Source organism: Sprattus sprattus (assembly GCF_963457725.1).
Source record: "Sprattus sprattus genome assembly, chromosome: 15".
NCBI classification, from domain to species: Eukaryota; Metazoa; Chordata; class Actinopteri; order Clupeiformes; family Clupeidae; genus Sprattus; species Sprattus sprattus.
Genome location: NC_137913.1, coordinates 24,316,200 through 24,333,964, shown reverse-complemented (window position 1 = coordinate 24,333,964; position 17,765 = coordinate 24,316,200). Strand labels below are relative to the sequence as shown.

At 45.2% G+C, this 17,765-nt stretch overlaps 1 protein-coding gene across 1 annotated transcript in view; it reads right to left on the bottom strand.

Moving 5' to 3' along the window:
• Nucleotides 1-17,765, bottom strand: part of adamts3 (ADAM metallopeptidase with thrombospondin type 1 motif, 3) — a gene marked incomplete at both ends in the record, with an annotated part of 67,316 nt that overhangs the window by 32,054 nt on the left and 17,497 nt on the right. Inside the window, 2 exons of the mRNA XM_080852754.1 lie at nucleotides 4,591-4,778; nucleotides 17,595-17,751. Coding sequence (XP_080708880.1) covers nucleotides 4,591-4,778; nucleotides 17,595-17,751 — 345 coding nt within the window. The remainder of the gene's footprint in view (nucleotides 1-4,590; nucleotides 4,779-17,594; nucleotides 17,752-17,765) is intronic.

Here is a 17,765-nt window from a genome sequence, read left to right as displayed (position 1 = left end):
TTAACAGCCGCGTTTCCACCGCAGCTACGGGCCACTGGGGGAAGTGGAGGCCGAGACGAAGGAGAGGCAATTACACAGTATCCTGGTGGGTGCTCTCCTCGCCTTTTGTGCCAGGCGTGTTCCGAGACAAGCGGCTGGATTGGCGCCCGCTCCAAGCGAACCGGTATGCTGATTAAATGCCACAGCCATGGCTGGCGTGTCACCTGGGGCTGGCAGGGCGTTATTGTGAGAGCGGCAAAGCCGCGGGGTCACCGGCTAGAGCAGCCAGTCATTAGAGGGATCACTTGGTCTCTGTGTCCCCTCTGAACCCACCGAGAGGAGCGGTGAGACAACAATGCCAGGCAGGCCGCTGGGGCTCTGGCGCTGCTGCAGGGGGCTGCTGGTGTGGTGTGACCAGTGTGTGTGTGTGTGAGTGTGTGTGTATGTGTGTGTGTGTGTGTGTGTGTGTGTGTGTGTGTGTGTGTGTGTGTGTGTGTGTGTGTGTGTGTGTGTGTGTGTGTGTGTGTGTGTGTGTATGCGGCCAGCGGCGGGGGCACATGGCTGGAGGCTGGCTCATGAAAAGGCTCCAGTGTTTGTCAGAATCACAGTGGACGCCTTTAAAGGCCCCAGCTGTTTTTCTTCCCCACCTAAGAGGCTACAGTGCGTAGCTGTGTGTGTGTGTGTGTGTGTGTGTGTGTGTGTGTGTGTGTGTGTGTGTGTGTGTGTGTGTTTGTGTGTGTCTGTGTGTGTGTGTGTGTGTGCGTGCGTGTGTGTGTATAGTGAGTGTGTGTCTTTGTATAGGGCTGGGTGGGTTGGAAGCAGGGAGTGTGTTCCGTGTGTGTGTGTGAGAGAGAGAGACTGTTGGGTGGAGGTAGGTACAGTATAAGCATATGTATGTGTGTGGGTTTGTAGGTAGGGTGGGGTAATGTTTTGCAAGCCTCGATGTACATGTATAGTTGAGTGTTCTAGTGTGTTTGCGAGGGAGTAGGTGGGGGTTGTTGAAGTGTGTGTGTGTGTGTGTGTGTGTGTGGGGGTGTGTGTGTGTGCGTGTGCGTGTGTGTTTGTGTTTGCGACCGTGAGTGTCTCTGTATTTTACTGGTGGAAGTACAGTCAAAACTGCTCTCTCTCTTGTGCTGTAACCCAGCCAGACACTGATCTCTGGAGCTTTAGAGTAGAGAAGGAATGCAATGGAGAGAAGCTGCAGATAGAAAAGCACTCCTGTTGCAAAGCACTTTAACATGAGCAAGTAATTGATGAGGCAAGCTGTGGTGGATCTTGCCATATATGCAAATGCAGACGCACACACACACGCACACACAAACACACACACACACACACACACACACACACACACACACACACATACACACACACACACACAAACAAACATTAAGAATAAACCGTTTCATCTATGAAACGCACAAAATTGTGTTTGTCATGAGCACCACTAGAGACACCTCCGATTACGGAATCGGCCATGCACCAAGAGACACGGTTCTGCCCGTTTGCAGCTGGCATAATGCCACTTCCCTGTGATTGGTATGAAAGGTGTTGAGCCTTCATATGTGAGTGTGATACCGCAAAACATCTTTCTGTCTGTGGGCTACAAGCGGATAGGCACTGATGACCCAAGGACAGGGGGAGGGGCGGCCATCAGATACTGCAGATGGCACCGAGCTGGGTTTCAGTGCTTAGGGGGGAAGAGAGAGACAGGGTGACCAAAACACACTGGAACTAAAGACCACATCTGGATGTTATTTGTGCTCATATATCCACCCTATTGTGGGGACCACAGACGATCTGCAGAGGGCAATAATTCTGTGCTGCAAGGCATTGGTAAAGCCGCACCATATGTTTTCTCTTTACCAACTGTTCAATGTTAATGCTTGTACATGGGTTCCCTACCATGTCAGTGTTATCTCTTTCTCTCTCTCTTTCTCTCTCTCTCTCTCTATCTGTCTCTAGTTTCTGTTTCTCATTGAGGTAAACTGCTGACCTCTTCACCCACTGGGGCTTCTGGTTAGACACAGATCAGCAGACAGTGACCTCCCACATACACAATCAGAGTGAGAGAGGCCTTTATAAGTCTCTGAGAAGGAAAGATAAGAGGCATTAACAGGTCCAGGATTAGCAGCTGAGATGGAATACATAAACACATGTATTAAGGAGAGAAATATAGCCAGAAGAAAACAAAAGAAAACAAAACAAAGAAACAGTGTTAAATTGATGAATGTAAAACAGCTTGAGTTGCAAATGATCAGTGCAAACACTGGAACATTTCACACGCTTATTGTTTACCCTGTTCACACACAGCTCACATTAAAGTTTGGGAACATTGCTGACGAAGCGAAAGTTACCATGTGTACAAATTTGTATCTCCCCAACCTTGAGATGGTGACTGTGCGCAGTGCAATTGTTTGCTAACATTAGGGCGATATCAGCAGAAATGGAAGAATGTAATCAGTGAACGGCGAATGTAATCAATCAAACGACAGGAACATTTATCTGTAATCCCCACACCAAAATACAACTCAATTAGAAAACAGAATAGACTGTTTGTCCACACTACCTCTACACCACTGCCAGAGTGCAAGTTAGTTCGCACACACAATTTTACTCCCTCAAACCTTTAGTTTCAACCTTTTAAGATCTTCATCGGGTTCTCAACAAACACGGGTAATACTTTGTGAGTGTAGCTTCAATCAGTAGTGGTCGTGGGATGTGCACGCTGACTTTTAGCGGTAGAAAGAGCACCACAGTCATGAAGTTCCTCAAACAGCCCAGATGGACTTCTAAATTAGCTCCCAGTGCGAGCGGCTGTGACCTCATACAGGGTTGGTCAGTGAGATGAGCATGGAGGTCCGGTGGAGAGAGCAGCTTTTTTGGCAGGCAGCCGAGGAACTGCGCACCCGTGCGATTAATTAAATTGTTCACTGTCACATGAGCACACCCTCATCTGCTTTCCTTCCCTCTCTGTCTCTCTCTCTCTCTCTTTCTCTCTCTCTCTCACTCTTCATAGTGGGCCTTAAAGCGAATGACACAGAGCTTTCATTTCCTTCAGCTCATTAGTGGTGTTTACCTTTGCATACAAAATCTATACATCAAGCTGCACATCCAGCCAAGCATTAATAAAGCCATTAACTGCCCCACAGGACAGCAGCCAACCCAAACTTGCACAGCCCGCAGTGGCAGATGTGTTATGGTCTCTGTGGTCAGGTGAGTAGGAGGCCCTCAGCAGACACCCCCCTGACAAAGCAGGCCACTGGAGCTAGTGAGCTAGCAGGCACAGGCAGCTGCCAGTTTGTCGTCAAGCCAGGGCTGCAGCGGCGGTCAGTGCAAGGATCCACGGGCACAGCCGGACTCTAAAGAGCAGCAGCGACATCTGCTGAAGGACGCCTAACCTCCCCAAACAACAAACCTGATGACAGGCAATGATATCTGAGGAACGAGCTGGAGCTTGAGAAGCTAAGCAGGTGTCCATCAGCTACTTAATTAAACCTCCGACACTATGCAGCTTTGATGGGCGTGCCGTAGAAAGGTTACCTCACAAAATAAGAAGCTATATTTTCCATGAAGTAAGAAAACTTACGTGTACATAATTGCCATTCAAACAGTAGTCTTAAGTCTTCCAAATGAACTTAAGGGCTTTCTTTATCTTAAAGGCTTTTCTTTGTTGTTTGTTTACGTATTCATTTATTCCCCCCCAACTACGCCTCATCATTTTAACAAGGTATTATTGTGGCCTCCAGCACCTTAAATGTGTTCTGAATAAATTGTTTTAAGAAAGGCACCCACAGCGGGGGCCACACTTTGAAGTGTACGCCATGTTCTCAAAAACGGCCTACACACCTTCTGAAACTGTCAAACCACTCATCGCTGAGGTGGAATGCTTTGACTTTATCTGTGGAATTAAGTCACTTCAACCTAAAGGAGAAGGAAATACAGTTTTTTAATGAGAAGAACAGGCATCTGTGGGCATCTGTCAGGTTTTTAATACTGCGTTTCAAGCAAATGAACCCCCTTAGGGGTCTTATTTCACATAGCATCTGAAGCCAACCTAATTAGCAGACACAACTCAGTGAAAGGCAACAGAAAGCTCACAGACACAGTTTTTCAGCCTCCGTTCCTTGCACAGGCAATTTGGAGCATGGGGAATATTCACCTAATTCATTTCTAAATGAGTGAAAACCACCTCGGACTCAAGGGCTCAGGGGACTCCAACTCAAAGGCTGTTTTTCATAGCGTAGGAGTAACAGTGGATTACAGCAGTCTCAAACTCACGAAGTTCAATTGATTTAAAAAAACTAAATTGAAAAGTTCTATTGATTTTAATGGGCCACCCCAACGTTTCCCCGTAAAAATCTGGCCCCCCAATGACCAGACTGGACGCCCTGGGTAATTTGAGTTTGAGATCCCTGGATTACAGAGACTGCCTGGCATGCTGGACTGTGGATATCTCGCTGTGTGTCTATTTGTGTGCGGGTGTACCTATATGTGCGTGTCTCTACATGTGTGTGCCTGTGTGTTGGCCCATGTGTGCACATCTGTGTCTGTAGGCACACTAGAATGTGAGGGTGTGAGTGTGTGTGTATACTAACATGTAGCACTTACTATATTCATGAGGGTGAGCAAATAGTTCATTACATGCTCTTTGCCATGGAAACGCACGACTGAATCGTCCACCCCCAGCAGCACCTCGATGTTGTAGTCATCGTCGCCGGCGTGTCGTCGTTTCCGGACTGTCTGGTTGACCCGTTCAGCAACGCCGTCCAGCGCGCGTGGGACATTTAACTCAGGCTCTACAGCAGGGAAGACACATAAACAGAAAGAGAGGGAGTGAGAGCGCGCGAGAGAGAGAGAGAGATAAAGAGAGTGAGAGAGAGTAGAGGAGATAGGAGAGGGGTCACATGGGCAGTCTTCTGGAATATATCACACCATTTGTTTGTCCCTGGTAAATGCCCATTTCTTGCTTTCTCCCTTTCTCTTTCTCTATCTCTCTGTGATTGAATCCCACATTTCTTTTCATTAGTCTAGTCTGCATCCAGCAACATTATTTAAATATAGTACAAAAGGACAGAGGGAATGTAAAGCAATAATTCAAGGGACATTCTCGGAATTTAATTTCACACATTATGATAACTTCCTACTTCAGCTTAACTGGAGTATGAAGTATCCTTCACACATCCCTTCCTCACACACACACACAGACACACACACACACACACACACACACACGGAACATGTAGATGACCTCTCTCTCCCACACAAGCGCTGGAGGGCACATCCCGAAAGAGCATTCCGCGGGCGCTGCTGGCAGCACTATCCACAGACGCTTGAGTTGCGCAGCTTATTAAAACGTGGAGCCTGCTAAAATAAATATTCCACCAAAGAGAGCCACAGAGCGACAGATGGAGAGAGAAGGAGAGCGAGAGAGAGAGAGAGAGGGGGAGAGGAAGTAGAAAGACAGATGGAGAGAGAGCGCAGAGACAGAGAGAGAGGGATGAGGAGAGAGGAAGGGGGGGGGGGGGAGAAACGACTGGCACCTCGGCTTGCCCTCAGTCCACAGAGTGGGGATTGTGAGGCGCATTCCTCAGCTCCTCGGTCGCGTCATGACACAGGCATTTTTGTGCAGCCCGGCTCCCAGAAGAGTAAACACCAGCTCTGAGGTTCCACTTCAAACGCACAGGGCTTCCCCTCACCCTCCTCTCAATCTCCCAGTGTGTGTGTGTGTGTGTGTGTGTGAAGTGAGTGCGGGTGTGTGATAGAGTGAGTGTGTGCTCCCGTATGTGTGAGTGGAGGGAGTGTGAGGCGTGTGTTTGGGCTCGTATCTGTGTGTGCATGCATGTTCGTTAGAGAGAGTTTGTGTGATTGTGAGCACACGTGTGTGTGTGTGTGTGTGTGTGTGTGTGTGTGTGTGTGTGTCTGAGTGAAAGAGAGAGAGAGACAGAGAGAAACCGTGTGAGTGTGTGTGTAGAGTGACAGAGTGACAGAGATAGAGAGAGACAGTGTGAGTTTCTATGTGTGTGTGTGTGTGTGTGTCTGACAGAGATAGAGAGAGTCTGTATATGAGAGAGAGACAGTGTGTGTGTGTGTGTGTGTGTGTGTGTGTGTGTGCGTGTGAGAGAGAGAGTGTGTGAGTATTTGGGGAGAGGGCAGGCTGGCGGCGCAGGGCTCGGCATCCTTCTCCCTCGAGGATTCTCCATTCAGGAATGGCAGGGGCAAAGATAGCACACCCACACGTGGCAAAGAGGGGCCGAGCGCACCCGCCCGCCCGCCACGCTTCTAAAAATGGCCCTCCACTGGCGACGGGCACCGGCCAATTAATCTGGAGTGGAAATCTACTGTGCCAGTGGGGGTGGCACACAGTTGGTGGCATAGCACATGGTGGTACGCGGGCAAAGGTGCATTTCATCAGTGCCGACAATCAAACAGTCTGCATCGTAACGGCTTCTGCTACAGCACCAATCAGAGGAAGGCTAAAAAGACGTTCATTCATTAATGTGAACTAAGTTAACATAAGTTACGGCTGTCTGGATGTGGGTGTGGATATGTGAGAGAGAGCATTTGGTGTGTGAGTGTGTGTGTGTGTGTGTGTGTGTGTGTGTGTGTGTGTGTGTGTGTGTGTGTGTGTGTGTGTGTGTGTGTGTGTGTGTGTGTGTGTGTGTGTGTGTGTGTGTGTGTGTGTGTGTGTGTGTGTGTGTGTGTGTGTGTGTGTGTGTGTGTGTGTGTGTGTGTACAGTACAGTACAGAGAGGAGGAATAAATCTTACAAGTTGCCTCTCCTCCCCTCTCTCTCCTACCGCCCGTGTGCTACTATTTGAATACAGGAGACCAGACTCATATGAAAGAAGAAATTGGATGGAAATACAACCCCTTTAATAATCCTGTCTTTGGGAACCAGCAAATCACCATAATCCTCAGACTTTGCCTCAAAACAGGATTCATTTTTTTTTTATTCCATGGACAAAATTATGTAAACGGCCGTATAAACAGCTGACTACAACAACTTCCACACAGTGGCACAAGCGGTCTTGGCAGGCTGACATGGCCAATGATTACAAATCATACAGACATATTCATTCTTGGCTATGGGGCAAACAGGGGGAGACAGACAGCAGGAGAGTCAACAGTCTAGGATCCTCCAATTTTGAGGTCTCTGATCAACTGTCAATAAAAAGGTGTGAATCACACTGCACTGCCACAGTGGTGGATTATGGGAGAGATGTGAGCTTTCGATTTCTGATTTTACCAAGCGCCTCTGAAAATAGCAGCACCCAAACAAAAAAAACCCATATGGGATTTATTTATTAAGATGCTACAAAAAGCTTCACAAGAGGTATCAGAGGTAGAACACCAGTTGTTCCATTCCCCCTTCACACAAAATTATTTGATTTAGTATTGTGGTTTTCTCTCTCTCTCTCGATATTTAATTTACATCTGTTGTTATCGTGGTGTTGCAGTTCCTTGCACATAAAAGTTAACTTCACAATTAATAATTGGATGACCAAGGATAATTTTCCTCTTCCCCTGCTGTGTGTGAAATTAGCAGTAGCAATTGTAACACAGTAAATGCACAGTTAAGAGGCAAGGTTGGGGCATGCACAAAAATGCTGCATTAAGCACTTTACATTTAGGACAACACCAAATGATTTCCACGTTGCACCAAAGACTTCACACACAAGCAGAATTAAAATGCCAGGGCAGCCGTCAGAGCGTTTAATATGGACGCGAGGCCATTCTTGTAAAACAGATGGGAGCTGAGTCTGCAGAGTCTGTGCCTGCTTTTACTCAGGCAAGACACTAGGGGGGATTCACTGAATTAAGACCAGCGCTCGTTAAACTTGAGGTAGTTTACTTTAACTAGGACAAAACCGACCCAAACATATTCTCACTGTCTCTCCTTTTTTCACAGAGATGTCTGAGACATGAGCCAAAGCTGGGGAAATGATGCGGGAAAGCCCAGAAATCAATCAGCTGAAAGGTTTGCCCTTAAAATGATGCAGGCATGAGTAGAACAGTAGCTGAAGTTCTCCTCAATCAATCAAATACATTTTTAAAGCATTGCATTAGCCTTCTGTTTGGTTGTTTATTTGCTTGCATTTATCTTTTCACTGCCACCTTTTTGTTCTTTTCCTTCTTTCTCTAACTTATCAATATTTTGAATCTCTCCATTTTCCTTTGCACATTTCTGAATACATTTTGATGGTTTACTTCTTGTACACCATGCACACCAGTCTCAAGGCAAAAGTTTATTTTTGTAACAAAGTCACTTGAGACACAAACCCACCGCAGCTCATCCTTCAGCTTGCCAATGACCACAGCATCTAATGTATTATTTGTTACCCACATCAATGCTGCTGACAAGCTCAGGCCTCAAACAAGAGTCAATCGAAGGTAATTTTCCTGAGTAACTTAGACACCAGTGTCTGCTAAAGAGCAATACCATCATTCTGCAAATGTCGTAGCATCAGCCTCGATAAATGTCAACACCGGTAACAAACCCTTACTGTGGATGATATCAAATCATCAAATTATATATAATACTGTACTATGTTGTTGATACTGATAAAGGGGCTTCCTTTTTTCTTTCTCTTTGGGTGCCTTTATATACTATCTATCCACTATGAGTATTGTATGCATCCTTGAGTGTATACTGTATAAGGTGCTTGTATGATAATATGTTATTTCCTGATGCATGTTTGAATGTATCTACTTGCTTCTGACTCACTTATCTCCTCCTACCCCCTTTCTATATATCCCAAGCAGATTGGTCCCCCCTTATGAGCTGGGGTCTTCTAAAGGTTTCTTACTGTTAAAAGGAATATTTTCCTTGCCACTGTTGCCTTAGTGCTTTAGGCGGTTCAGGCACTGGGCTCTGTTAAGACAATTCAAATGCAATTATTGACGCTATAGAAAAAATGGAGGTAATTCAATTTAAAATAATATTGAGCATGACCAACGTCTAGACATATTTTTATCTACAGTTTTTTTTTCCAGTTCTCTTTTTGTGCAAGGAGACCAGCTACTGTCACTTTTGCGTAAATAAACCTGTCAAAGTGGTGTATAGATATATACTCCCGTCAAATCTGTCAGATCCGTCAGATCTCCCTTACTAGACTGGCCTTTTCAAGGCTGATGCTTAATCCTGGAGGTAACAATAGGGAGAAGTTCATTTTTTGTGGCAAAAAAATAAATAAATACAAGAAAGGAAAAAGCACAAAGGAAAAAGCGCATCTGCACTGAAGTCTCTGAGGTTGCCTCTCTGGGGTTAGCTGTGAAGCTAACAGAACGCTCCAAAAAAGTAAGAGACAAAAACATCATCATTAATGCACAGTGCACACAGCCCTCTTGAGGGAGAATATCAAAAGAGAATTTCACCTCATTGTGTGACTCACATCAATCACGTTGGCGGGCAGCCAACTATGGCACCTCTTGGTCATCTCCCTTATTCGACCGCAAGGCTATTTTGGGATTTGTCAAGACAGAGCAACCTATCCACCCCCCCTTCCCTCCGTCACCACTGGCTCTCACAGTATGGGGCAGGTCTTCAGAACAACAGCCTTAGCCTTGTTTATTGAGTGCAAGAGCACTGTATGGTCAAGGGTTTGTCTGGTAGCCGGTGATATCCTCAAGTCCAGACAAGGTAAAATATGATGTTTGGAAGTCCTGAGAGAAACCACAGCCCCCCCCCCCCCCACACACACACACACACACACACACACACACACACACAGACGCACACTGAGCGGCAGGGGCTGATGTAAACAGTTCCATCTGTATCCTGTCCCATATAACCAAGGGCACCGGCATTCTGCTCCAGACACTTCACCGTCTACACAAAACAGATGTGGTCACATTGACAGAAAAGGTCTGAACATTTGCTTAAAGTGAGCCAAGAGAGCTTCTCGCAATACCTCATAAAACTGCAATAGAGCCCCCTCAGATGATTTCAATAAAAACATGAGGCTAGGAAGCGACTGGGATATCTGTCTCTAAACGTTGGTAGATGTTGGTAGACGTGGACCGTCAGTGACAAACATAAACCACTAAAAGGAAGAGGAAATCCCTGGACTTGAGCACCCTGAGGATTATTTTTTGATGGATATCACAGGTTATTACACCCACAAACATGGATAAGGATTACATGCAGGAATTTATATTCTAAGAACATGGAGGGTTCTACAGTATATTAGCAGACACTCGGAAAAAATAAGCCTTTCACCAAAGGAGTGCCATCCAAAATTTGATGTGACAGTTGGGGAGTATTTTGTTGGAGCACTGAGATTTTCATTCGCTCGGAAAAAGTCAGTTAAAATGTCAAGAAACCATCTTTCACCTCTGCCATCTCATTCACATTTGCCAGCCTAAAACATGCATTAATATGAGCAAGTCATTCAGTCTGGCATAAGAAGACTAAATTCAGACCCAGACGCTCAAGGAACAATAGTGTTATTAAAAAGAAAACTCATGGGTTTAACCTGATAAAGACTCTGCGAATTACATGCCGTAGGTCGTAGATATAAATGTCACAGCCTCATTTCAAAAAAGTATTTTATCAGCCTTTAGAGAATCAATTCACTTCAAAGCCAAACTAACACCATATCTCAGCTCTTTTAGTTCAGCTGCTGAACTCTCTAATAAACTACGCTTGCAGCAATGACATCATCTTCACAGCCAAGAATTCAAGGAATCTCCCTTTTTTTCTGTCCCTGTTCAGAGCCTGTTGGCCATATACAGACAGGGAAGAAGAAGGGCATTGTGGGATGGTAATAAAGCACTTCCTGTTCCAGTGCCAGATGGGATTGTAATGGGGTGATTCAATGGAACGTGGACTCGCTGCAGAGACTGCTCTCCACCAGCGCACACAATGGTGTCCAGGTCTTCAAGGCCGTCTCTGCTCTCCAGTACTTGAGCCAGAGCTTTTGGGGATAAATACAACAAGCTTTCATGGAAAGAATGTATCAGACCCGGTCCATGACTGTTTAACACAGGAATATGGAAAAACTATGGGTACCTTATTATTCTGGTATGTCATTACACAACTAATTTAAGTGGAAAGGCACATCATCTTCTCTGGTGGTGTATCTCATGTCACAAAATTGTCCGTCATCACATGCAAGTGCAGCAGATCTCGGCTGAAATGTGGGGATGAGGTGAACTTGCCGGTGTTAAGGTACCATAAATCACAGACATGCAATGTTGAGCTATGGCCATCCTGGATGTCTTTCATGGCCCACATCTGGGCCTGGCTGCAACATAAGAGCGTGTTAAGGATTACGGATGCATGTGTTGCAATGATAACATGCAGTCAAAACCAAGCACAGCCTGGCCTATGCAGCACGCCGTATGACACAAGAAAATTAAAACCACAAGTAAAATTAGAGATGCATTTCGGCAAGAAATGGCAGCAGTCAGCCATTGCATATCGTAACCTATGCAATTGTGAGGATGCTAACACATTTACACTAACAATGTTCAAAATGAGTTGATGATCACCATTCATTGTGTGCAATGAACCTTATCAAGATCTAGAAAGAACTCGATCAACTCGTCCAATTCGTTCCTTTTCATTAGTGGTACCTTGGTGGTGGAATGACCTACCTAGTGCTATCCAATCTCGTCTTTCAAATGTATTTGTTACAGACCTTTTTTATTACAATAATTACTGTTATTTTAAATTGTATTATGATCGGATATACAATAGTTATATTTTTGGGGAATTATGCATAATGTTTTGGTTATTTACCTCCGACACGGAGTTTATGTTTTCGGTGCTGTTTGTTTAATTTGTCTGTCTGTTTGTCAGCAAAATGACGGAATAACTACAGGCCCGGTTTTAATGGAACTTGGTGGAATGGTGGAGTATAGGACAAGGAAGAACCCATTAAATGTTAAATTAAATGCAGATCGGATTCATGGGGCGGATACACAAATAGTTTTTTAACTTTCATTAACATTAAATATTTGTTTACCATGTGCTGGCCTTGGCACCATCTGTTGGCCTTGATGCAATATCATCCTTGAGTGCCCCTCTAGTTCATATTGTTATTTTGTTTATTTTTATTGGTCAAGTTGAACAAAAGCATCTACCATAACCTTTTTCATACTCTGTGTCTCATCAGCACGACGGATACTAGTTAAACAGTGTGCCAGTTGAATTGAGTTGACATGTGAGCTGACTACTATAATGTACAGCATAGCAAATTCAAAACTAACTAGGGCTTAAAAACCAGCTCCCTTTGTAATCTTCAAGTTCATATTTTTCATCGTTAGCATTTTAACGCTTCCTGGTTCCAAAGAAAATTCCCTACACAAAATAAGGTGTGAGCGAAACAACCGCAGTAGAAAACCTCTGCAAACTGTTTTGTGAGTTAAAATGTAGTTATTAGCTGGTAACAAACTGATGGCTTATCTCGTAAAAATAAAGATGCTGCTACCAATATGCTCAAGCAGAAAAGGGAAAACACTACAGCGTGTCGCTTGCCTCAAGCAACATGAGGGTTAATGAAAGTTAACGTGAGAACACTTGTAAACTCTGATCTGTAAACCTAGCTATACTCTAGCTTAACTTAGCTTAGCATCTGCTCACCTTGTGAAACTGGTGATGTATAAACTGTGACTTGCCTTGTAGTCTGTTTTTTTTCCCTTTGGTAGTAGAGGGACAGCAAGAGACATATTTTCTCCAAAGTGTTTCCTTATTCATTTAAATGGGAAAAAAGATATGAAAAAACGAGAAACACTAAATGAGGCTTCGGGGGATTGAGAAATGTTTCACATGAGCACTGCACGGGATCAGGACGGACATGTCAGAGTTGAAGCAGAGTTTAAATCTCAAAAGTGCTAGGAGAAGGAGTGATGCCAAAAAATGGGTGGAATAAAGAAGCTGAAAGAAAAAGAAGAACAACAAAACTTTGATCAGAATAAAAATAATAAAACTTAAAAAGAACAATGTGTGCTTGCTTGATATAATTACGGACCGGTATCACTTTGTCCCTTTCTCTGTGGTCCATGGCGTGATGGCAGAAAGATGGGTAGCGTGAGAAAAATCACACTCACAGGGTTTCCGTGAATCAGACTGCTACAGTGGCGGCTGACGAGTTCAGCCATGGGCACGGCAGCTGAGTACACTGGGGACCAATGCCAACACTAAACACGGGCACAAGAGGCCACTCTCACTTTTTTCCTGATATTTCAGAGGGCCCGCTGCTGCTGCAGGCTGATCCTCATACAGCGAGCTGGGGAGACTGTTAGTCATGGCAGAAAGAGATAAGAGAATCTGTTTAAAGGCCCTGGTGCTGTTCTCCAAGCCTCCACTCCCTAGCTCCTATAAAGCGTGCTGAGGGACTTCTAAGTGAAAACACACACTTGACCTCAGACTTTAAAACAGCTCTGCGGATTTGGTGGCTTTTATGGGCAGCTGTAAAAGAAAAGCCCCAGGTTATGTGTGAGGGATAGGCAGGAATAATGCCGTTGTTACACAGCATTTCAGCATTTCCACCATCGGACGTATATTTGAAGCTGTTATGTTCCTCAAAATGTAGTTGTAAGATATCTCACTGGAATCATCAGAGTGCTTCCTAGGGTTCCTTTTGTGGAACTAAATAAGTGGATATTGTAGGAGATAGTGTGTGGGAGGTAAATGGCACACTACCATGTCTGGCTAGTGCTGTCTGGAGCACACAATAATAGTTTTCTCTTTTTATTTTTCCCCATAATACTGTATAGGGCTGTTCTTACATACACCATTACTACATACAAGTGACTCAGAATGATAATAAGCCTGCAGTTGATTGTCTTTGTTCCTTTGTGTGTAAGGGATGGCATTTTAAAGTAATGTATTCCCCTGTGTAGAACACTTGAATGACTTGACACTATAGGGGGGTGGCTAGCATGTTGATTATAGTCATTACTCACTGTGTGATCTATACTTTCAGGACCGCTTCCTTCACATTGTGCACCATTAGATCTATGAAGAACCTAAACGTCTGACAGTCAATGAAAAGATCCCTGGGGCAATGAGGGGACAAGGAAGTGTTCCAGAGAGAGAGGTCTGCAAATGGCTTCACATTCACCTGCAGAGTGCCCAACACCAGCAGAGCTGCAACATCCTTCAGAACTAGCAGAATTATTCTCTGCTATCTGAGGAGGTATCAGCACAGGTCAACGTTGCTCAACAAAACAGGAAAATGTATAGATTTTTTTTGTTCCAGGGAAAACATTATACTTCTGCAGTATCATCACAGATAAGCAGCTTATTTGGAGATAAATATTTTGGTTTTAAGCTTGAAGATCACACAACTGAGTCTCCAAAGCATCCTGTTCTGCCAAATGTTTTTTCCCCCCTTCACATCATTTACTTTAACATGCTCAGAGGATTGTGTATTTTGAGTGACCATTTTCTATTTCCATGTTTTTCTCTATTTTCTTCATTGCCTTGCATATTCCTCATTCTTGCCAGTGACACCAAATTCTTCTCAGCTTGGCAGACAGGCCCTGCACGGCCCAACACAGCTGTGTGACAAATATAAATCACCATTTTCCAGCCACAGGTTCAAGATCTTTCTGCTCGGCTGGTCCCCAGATACCAGAGCTGCAATTGTTTCCTGGCCCATCCGAATGGAATTTGTAGAGGCACATCGCCACTCAATGCTATTCCCCTCTCACTCTCTTCCAATTACTTGCTGGTTTGATGTAATGCCTTTAGGGCCCAGAACAAGACGAATCCTTTGTTACTGCCACACTAATGTGACCGATTTCTGCAACTGGGGGCAGTGCAGGCATTGCAGACAACAACCATAATTGTTACTCCATCAGCTTGAGCACAATCTATCTGGCAGCCGGACTAAATCAGAAGGACCGGTGATTAATTATCCCCTCCACACAGCACGGGCTGATATCCCCTCAGAGAGATAGTGTCGGTCCATTTGCGAACCCAGCCATTTTCACCAAAACGAATAAATCTGATGGTATCTATTCCCAACAGCTTTATGATCTACCAGACAGGACATGCTTGTTCCGAGGCGGAGGGGGCCACTTACTGTAAATAAACCCGCTGTCCAATTTATGATTTGGTATCGTGGGTGACCACCACCAGCTGGCCACAAAAGCATCGCTGTTTGCCCGCATTGCCATTTATTATTTTGAGAGATAGCTGAGGGTCAACACCTGGTTGTGATGCAGCAAAAGTGCCTGCAGATGGTGGAACTGTGATAAAACATTTATTTTTTTCTTGCACACTTGCCTGACACAAAATACCCTTTTATTCAAAGGGATTTAGTCCCACTATTGTGAATGGTTATCAGTAAATACAGTACATGTGCTGTATATGAACCTGAGACTTCAGCCAGCAAGAATCTGGCCATAGAGTGGATTTTGCCTTGATATGTTGGTGATCTGTTTGAGAACACTGCGATCAAACCAGCCAAGTGATGCAATCATCCGCACTCCAATCCTACAATCTGTGCTAGGGACACACAAGTGAAGTATGGCATTTTGATTGTGTGATGTTATGTAAAATTGTATCACATCTACATGCGTTAATGTCATGTTGCTGGCAAAGTGCAGCCATTTAGACATGGCCAGGGCATTTTGACAACTATCCACTGTGTGACCATTCTGTTTTTACAGTTTGGCGATGAGTGTGTGTGTGTGTGTGTGTGTGTGTGTGTGTGTGTGTGTGTGTGTGTGTGTGTGTGTGTGTGTGTGTGTGTGTGTGTGTGAGTTTGTGTGTGTTGGGGGAGGGGTACGTGGGAGTAGTGCTTGACTGATTATTACCACTCCAACCTGTGTAATCCCACCGTGAATGTTTGCTTTGAGAAGAGTTCAACATCACAGAGGGGGTTTATCTGAAAATACAGCACTGCCCGGATTATTTAAGTTGTAGAACAGAGAGGAGAGAGTATTTGGCTATTCATTATTGGCTAAACTGTATGTTCAGGGGGTGGGGTGAAAAGGCACTGATTATTTGCTCAAGTCCACTTGGTGTCCGTCCACCAGGCGAACTCCACATAACAAAGCCTTGTAGAGCTGTCTGCTGTCAGAAATATGCAAATACAAGAGACAAGACAAGAAAATGAATGCACACAGTGTCACATTTAAAGACAATGTGCACCCTTAGTGACACTCTTTTTTTAATAGGGCCTCCTTACTCCTCATGGTATGTTGAGGTGCCTCCTGCGTGAACCTCTGCGCCCATCCCCCTCTTCGCTCTGCCAACCCAGCACCCCACCTGTGTACTTGGCAGTGTGCATCTCGGCAAAGGCACGTACTTAGAAACGAACTGGCTAGCAGTACTGTCTGGGACGAGGGGGGAACGGGGGCGGAGGTTGTTTCAGGAGCCTGACCTGAGGCACATGGACAGCGTTCAACTAACACAGAGTTGGGAATGGCCGGGCGAGGGAGAGAGAGAGGCGGGCAGCGGCGCGAGCTGGGTCCAACTGACTGAGAGCCTCTTTCAGGGACCTGTTGGCTCATCCAAACCAGCAATGAGAAGCTCCGGCCAAGACAGCACTCCAACACGATTCGGAGTTGTTTTCATGGTTGTGTTATGCAGCTATATGTAAAAAAAGGCACGACAGTGGAAGCTGAAAGCTACGTCTAATTTACTGGTGTTAGGAGTTGAAAGTGGCTGGGAACCAGACTATGTGAGGCAGGCGACATTGCAAGGTCGCTCTACAAGTGTGCGAACGCATCTTCTAAGGTGGTCCCTCTTTGGGGGGAGTCGGTTAATGGATATGGATACGGATCCGTGTTCCTTGTGGCACAGTGAATGGGCTGAGCATTCCCAAGCAACCACGAGCGACGGCGTAATAATTCCTCTACTCCTGTGTGCTTCCCACCTGGGACAATGGCACGCCACCAGGTTACCATGGTAACAGTAACAACCGTACAAGCACTTGTCTCTTTAGAGGCGAATGAATAAGGGAATATCTTGAAAGGAGCTTGAGTGACAAAGGGCCTTGACCGCCCCCAAAAGTTTCCCACTGTTCTGATGTAATTACCGAATGGCCCCGACGACAACAACGACAGAAACAACGACACATACACACACACACACACACACACACACACACACAAAGGTCTCCTTTTCACATCTGAAGAAGGGGAAGTGGTGTCATTTAGATTTTCTTCTGTGGTCTATGGTAGGCAAAGGGATGGGGGCAGGCAGAGTTGCAGGAGAATGTTTTGAAGTGGGGCCCGGCCCTCTGGGGCCCACCTACATGGATTTGGCCTTTCAACCATGAGGCCTTTATTATTTTTACTCCTTCTAATATTATTATAGGCGTTGGGGTAATGAGATGGCGTTTGTTGAAAGGAATATTAAAAAACAAATTATAATCCCATGAAAGGAAGGTACCTACGTTTGAAGTTAACTCATAACACCAACCGAGTTCTCAATTACCAATTTCTATCGAGGATTCTCTCTCAGGGATGGTCCACTATACAAATTTGATGAATATTGCAAAAGAATGAAAATCTTCGCCATTTAGTCTGCTGGAAACATCTGCCCGTGAGTAGGAAGTCTTTGTCACCATCATCTCGGAACTACAGTATTAACGTTCACAGACTATGGATAGAGAAGATCTACATTAGTAAGGCAGAGGAGGAGAGGCCAACCGTGGAGCTGGTAGTCCACGGATATGTCGGAAGGGGCCTGGCGTACGGCGGACCTCCTGTAGACCACGTGCACCCTCCCCTTCTCTTCGTGCTCCTGCGCGCCCCTCTCCAACGGTTCAATGAAGTATTCATCCGAACCAGTGCGAATCATGCCTGCCTGCAGAAAAACAA